Source organism: Gymnoscopelus braueri (assembly GCF_963280865.1).
Source record: "Gymnoscopelus braueri genome assembly, chromosome: 21".
Lineage (NCBI taxonomy): Eukaryota > Metazoa > Chordata > Actinopteri > Myctophiformes > Myctophidae > Gymnoscopelus > Gymnoscopelus braueri.
This window is the reverse complement of record NC_137623.1, coordinates 38,848,409-38,854,652: the sequence shown is the minus strand read 5'-3', so window position 1 is coordinate 38,854,652 and position 6,244 is coordinate 38,848,409. Positions and strand designations below refer to the sequence as shown.

At 41.2% G+C, this 6,244-nt stretch overlaps 1 protein-coding gene across 1 annotated transcript in view; it reads right to left on the bottom strand.

The window, feature by feature from the left end:
- Positions 1-267: 267 nt before the first annotated feature.
- The window catches only part of nsmaf (neutral sphingomyelinase (N-SMase) activation associated factor), a 29,267-nt gene continuing 23,290 nt past the window's right edge, over positions 268-6,244 (bottom strand). The window contains exons 27-31 of the mRNA XM_080417940.1: positions 5,974-6,048; positions 5,383-5,533; positions 4,468-4,570; positions 3,285-3,394; positions 268-2,463 (exon numbers count right to left, since the gene is read on the bottom strand). Coding sequence (XP_080274066.1) covers positions 2,369-2,463; positions 3,285-3,394; positions 4,468-4,570; positions 5,383-5,533; positions 5,974-6,048 — 534 coding nt within the window. The 3' untranslated portion in view covers positions 268-2,368. The remainder of the gene's footprint in view (positions 2,464-3,284; positions 3,395-4,467; positions 4,571-5,382; positions 5,534-5,973; positions 6,049-6,244) is intronic.

The following is a 6,244-nucleotide window of genomic DNA, read 5'->3' as shown; positions in this document are numbered from 1 at the left end:
GGCTGCTGCGGCACCTGTCAGCAGGGAGTGTCGGGCGGGAGGAGTAGGACGGTGGCTCTACGTCCTCCCGGTGGGGGCTCCTCACTGGCAGGTGGGTCAGTGGGATCCAACAGCAGTGACAACACACAGAAATGTGCGTGTGGAGGAATCAATTGGGATAACGACTAAATTGGGGAGAAAAAGGGGTAAAAAGCTAAAGAATAGAATAAAATGGTTATCTCGAAGACGAGGCTAATGGTGAGAGAGACAAAGAAGTATGGTTTGCGTTGGTCAATGTCATTATTTATTGTTCTTCAGTAGAACGAAGTTCTGACGAAAGAACAGAACCGCTTCGTAGAATAAAACACAAGACACAGAGACAGATAAATCAAGCATCAACAAATCAATTTAAAAGAAACAATGTAACATCATAAGATACACAACATACCTTTTATATGAATGAAGCCCACAGAAACAGCCATGTTGAACGAACCAAAAGACTGATAAGTGAAACTGAAGCCATTGTATATACTACCCCAGTGGTTCTCAAACTTTTTTGTCAAGGACCCCCAAATTATGTATGTATTTGGCCACGGACCCCCATCTGAAAATATTTTGTGCCAGGGACCCCCAGACAAGAATTGTGTTGTTAAAATGTTTCAAAAATATTCCATTTCTTTTCAAATTTCTTAAAAATGTTTTAAAATAGCAGATCTACAGGCTCTACAGTGACATGCTGTGAGCCTATAGATCGGATATTTTTAAATAGCTGATGTAGGGTTAAAGTGGTTGAACAGATTTTTTGTGCTACATTAACTACTTTTGCTGGGGACCCCCTGGATCCCCCTCAGGGACCCCTGGGCGTCCCTGGACCCCACTTTGAGAACCACTTAACTACCCGATAACCACAAGAACCCCGGTGTTCCTATTCTGGGCATGTCATAATAGGCGAACATTCTGCAATAATAGGTGAACATTCGTCGAAAATAGCCAAACTACAAGCTCACAACAGCTTGTAGATCGTCTTTTCGCTATTTTCATACATCAAAGTATATACTGTAGGTTTTAAGTGGTTAAAGGCAATACTGAAAGTGTCTGTCTGTTAATTCTGTGCACAGCAATGATATTTGACTTGAACGTCCATTTCTTTGGTCTCTGATTGAGCACAGTTAAAAGTGACACTGGTAGTGGCTCCTAATGGCGTTTTCATTTGATACTGTACATGTTATTACAGTAAAGCGAGTTGGCGGATTTGAAGAATGTTCATCAAGTCCAAATGAGTGAGTCAGACTTGGGCAATGCTGTCTAATTTGAATGAAGGTGCATTCACACCAGATGTGACATAAAAAAAGGGGGAAAAAAACGCTTTGTACTGATGCTTTCACACCGGACACGTAATTTCGCTATAAGTGATATTTCCCTCCCAACAACCACACACACACATACATTGGCTGTCAATCCGTTCGCTTTAGGCGAAAATTGCTTGAGCTGAACATTTTTCAACATCTGCGTTTCTCGCTACTTGTGCCGCTCCAGGCGAAAAAAAAGCGAAGCATTTATTGATGACGCCGAATCTCGACACAAAAACAAACTTTGCGCTGTGTCCCGTCGGTTGTGAACGAACCGTAATGCTGCGTTCAGACTGGCAGCTACAAAGCTACAGGGCTACCATTCATTTTCAATGGAAGCCGGCGACACAAAGATACAAAGCGATGCCCGACGTTTGTAGCCGCTACAAAAATGTACAAAGCTACAATCGAAGTTGAGCTGGCTTCAACATTTCCCAGCTACAAAACGACCACGTGTTGTTTAACCATTTCCACTCCCCTTCTCTCTTCACACAATTCCTGCTTGTAATGGGGGAAAACTAATTCACTAATTCAGTCCGTCAGCCAGTTCTGTGTTCTTTTTAACCCCAGGGTTTATATCGTCTCTGTCGGGTGAAAACCTCGTCCAAAACTGTTACTTTTCGGGATTCAAATTCAAAAACAGCAAAAGTAGCAGATCTACAAGCTCAAAATGCGCCGCTTCGCATTTCGAACCTGCGGATCTGCTACTTTTGATGCTTTTGTGTGACGCTGTAGTATGATCAAGTAGGGCTTTAAATTACCAAGAAAACACAAAAAGTTAGAATATGGAGATAAGAGGTTTCTGCCCGACAGCGACGATATTGTTCTTTATATTTTTCTAGCTCCTCAGACGCATGCTTGACGTCAACGAGTGCGTTCATCGACATTCCAACAGCGACTCAGCGACAGATATGCTGCGTCGCTTTGTGTCTTTTGTATCTTTTGCAGCTGCCAGTGTGAACGCAGCATTACAGCTCATACTTCTGTCCAGGCTGGAGAATGATGTACAGTCGATTGCTGCTCAGTCTGAGGTTGCTTGGTTAAAAGTGGGACTTCCAGTAGATGATCTGTTTGTCTTCTCCTCCTGTGATGACCGTCGTGCACTGCTCGCTCATCCACATGGTTGTGACTGCACCTGCTCCGACCACACACACAGTCACACACACAGACACACACACACACACACACACACACACACGTTTTCGAAGTGCAAAATGCATCAAAATCCGTTTAACCATTTTAACCCTATTTTCAAATAATCTTGAATTTTAAAGTTGGAATAATTTCCCAAAACTTTTTTTTAACACATTGAGTGCCAAAAACGTTCCGGGCCGTTTTTCATAATCCAAACGAGGTGTGCCAAAAACGGTTATAACCGTTTTTGGAAAAAAATATTTTTAAAAAAAGTGCTTTTTTTCACCAGGAGATTTAGACTTTAATCCACTTCCTGGTTAACTTATGACTTCAAAAGCCTATATCTCGGCTCCTGTGTACTTTTTTTTTTACAATGTATTTTTGACTATTTTCGACTATTTTCAACTGGCTGCAACTATGGAACGGATTACCTAATGTTTTAAAAAAAAATCCCCCGATAGTACGAGACCCCTGTGTGTGTGTAATGAGGGGATCACCGTGAGGACGGTCATCACTGAAAATATTTTGTGACTACTTGAAAAAGGTTAAAAAATGGTTAAAAATCCAGGCACTGACTGTACCCTGTTTTTAAAAAAACCTGGCACTCAATGTGTTAACACAAAATGTGTCTGGATCTGACCAGAAAGCTGTACTGCCGGACACACTGACTTTTGGAGAAAAACAGAAGAAGGGAGTCCTTGACATGAAACTGTCAAGGACAGAACCACTGATTTAGCCAGTGTCAACCGACAAAGAGTCTATTTAAAATATGCATGATCCTTATGAGTGTGTGAAGGTTGACGTTGATGCTTGGGGTTGTACCTGAATGTCCAGGGATCTTGTTGGTCACTGTGTTGCTGAGAAGGTCCCAGATCAGCAGGTCCCCAGACTGTCCACCTGACAGAACTGTGTTCCCGTCCCAGCAGAAACACCTGTGGACCCAGATCAAAGCATCATCATTCCTGTGTGAGTTTCAACATTAACCTGTTCACTGAAAATCGATGACTTTAGTTTCCTGCGGAGAATAGGGCCCAGAATAGGGACACTAGGGCAGTGGTTCTCAAACTTTTTCGTGTCAAGGAACCCCAAAATGATATATATTTGGCCACACAAAAATAAAATTGTGCCAGGGACCCCCAGAAGTGAGGATTTGTGTTAAGAATTATTCAAACATTTTCAAACCCTTTCAATATTTTTCAAAAAATGTTCAAAAATAGCAGATATAGGCGCGGCACGAAGTCATGCACTGTGAGCTTGTAGGATAAGGATAATACCTTTTAACAGGACGTTCATGAAAGTCCTTGCGGGCTTGTTTCCAATGAGGGCCTGTGAGCAATTAGGGGTTAAGAGTCTTGCTCAGGGACAAATTTCATTTCATCGACACATATGCTTGGAATCGTACCTAGGGCAACCAGGGCCTCTGGCTCCCTAGGCGGGCTCACTAACCACTCAGCTATGGCCGCCCCCTGTATATCTGCTATATTTGAATAGCCAACTAAAGGGGTTAAAATGATTGTGATGCTGTATTAACACATTTGCTGGGGACCCCTTGGAACCCCCTCAAGGACCCCACTTTGAGAACCAATGCACTACGGTTCATGTGGTTAATACGTATTACTTCACCAGACTGGTTAAATAACCTTTTGCTTATTAAATAAACCCCATTGTAGGTTTAAAAGAAGACACACATGGAATATAGCAAAAATGTAATCTCATAACTGAATGTGCAATGATGTTTAGGTATTCTAAACCCATGTTCTGAACATGTATTCTATTGCATAGTTTGACCACTTCAAATACGCTTTCATCTTAAAATAACCAAAAATAGCCGATCTACAAGCTCACAACACCGGTGCGCGACATGCTTTCAAAGGAGACATGCTGGGCTTGCATGGAATCCAAATGACTGAAATCAGTCGTGGCGACTGAGAACTTGAATCCATGGACACAGTGCAATCGGGGGTTAAAATGAGCCCAATGTCCAGTGTGCAGAGACTGATCTTACCTCTGTTCCTCCTCGGCTTTCACAGATGAAATGACCATGCCTGACTGCACGTCAGTCACCTTCAGACAGCAGTCTGCGCCCACGCTCAGAATGTGTCTACTGTCTGAGGAGGCAATGTCACAGGTATTAGTCCAAAAACCCTGCAAGGAGCTTCTTCTTGTGGGCTTTCTATGTATTACTGTTTTCATCCAACTCCGACTTCTCCCAGACAGTGGTGGATAATGTACTCAACCCCCAGGTGCATGAGTGAAAGTATAGATACTCCTTGTCAAATGTTAAGTTAATATACTGGAGTACTTTGCATTCAAATGCACTCAAAATGTGCTCCTCATTGACTTACATTGACATTACATTACTCAAAGACACTTATTTAGCACGTAAACGAACGCAAACAAAGCTGACAATATAGAACATCACAAAACCCAGTAGTTTTTCTTTTATATATAAAAATGCCATTTTATTAGGACTGGATCCACGGATCCGGATCTTCAAATAGTAAAATCAACAGGAAGTTGACATTTTTATTAAAAAAACAAACAGTACTGGGTTTTGTGATGTTCTATTGTCAGAATCAGCTTTGTTTGTGTACGGGCTAAAGGAGTCAATGTAAGTCAATGAGGAGCATATTTTGAATGATCATTTTCGAATCAATGGAGCAATCATTTTTGGCAATTACCTTTGGAGTTACATCATGGCAAGGTAACTACACAACGACAAACCTCTATCAAATTGTTCTTGCCCATTAAGTACTCTCCACCACTGCTTTCATAGCACGTTTTCACAGATAACGTTGAATCTGGCCATCTATGAATGTTTTTTTCTGTCAGATAAAATACATTCCTACATTTAAACTGTTAGCTGCTCTAACATCAGTCAGAATTGAGAGTCACGTGTTGGGTGTTTGTGCACAGATACCTGGACTAAAAGAGATGTGGTGGATGGTTCCAGAGTGGCAGTGGACCTGATGTAGCGGTGTGACGGTACTGCTGTCCCAGATGGTGGCCGTTCCATCTTTACATCCTGACACCAGCAGAGTGCCTGCTGGGTTCAGACCAATGGTGTTCACCTAAAAATAGAAGAATAAAAGTGTAACCTAGTGTAGCTGATTTAAAGGAAAATCTAGCCAATTGTTTCTAGCCGAAATCATGTTGTTTTGCTAGGAGGAGATCATATACAGGTAGTGGAAAAATACAAAATGTTCTCTGTGTATATCTCCCACAAAATACGTACAAAAGCATATGTCCACGACATCAAACGCATTGATGACACTATACTTTGCATTAACAGGAGTATAACGATAAGGCATTCTCATGACGGAATGACGGAAATTCATGCAATCAATTAGTATTGTTTTTTTTTAAATAAATGTACAGCCCTTACATACAATAACTATCATTCTACAGTCCCTTAGGTTATGTTCATGTAGTTATGTAGTGTTAGTGTATGGGACCTGATTTGTACGTTTTCAAAGTTTCAAAGAAAAACAACAACACTTCTTGCACTCACCCCAGCATCATGTTCAAACTCGGCCAGCAACTCAAACTGAGACTTCTTGCTACTTGAGACGTCACGTTGCCAAACCTTTGACATAAAACAAACACAGTTTATTTTTTCTAAAAGCAAAATCATACCCCAATAAAAGAATCTAATCTGCATAAATGAGAAGGGATTTTTTTTTAATTAATGTAGCATCACAGACACTAATATAGTAATCTTCGAAAATATCGTCAAATAAAATAAAATAGCAAAAGTAGCAGATCAACAAGCAACAAGCAGA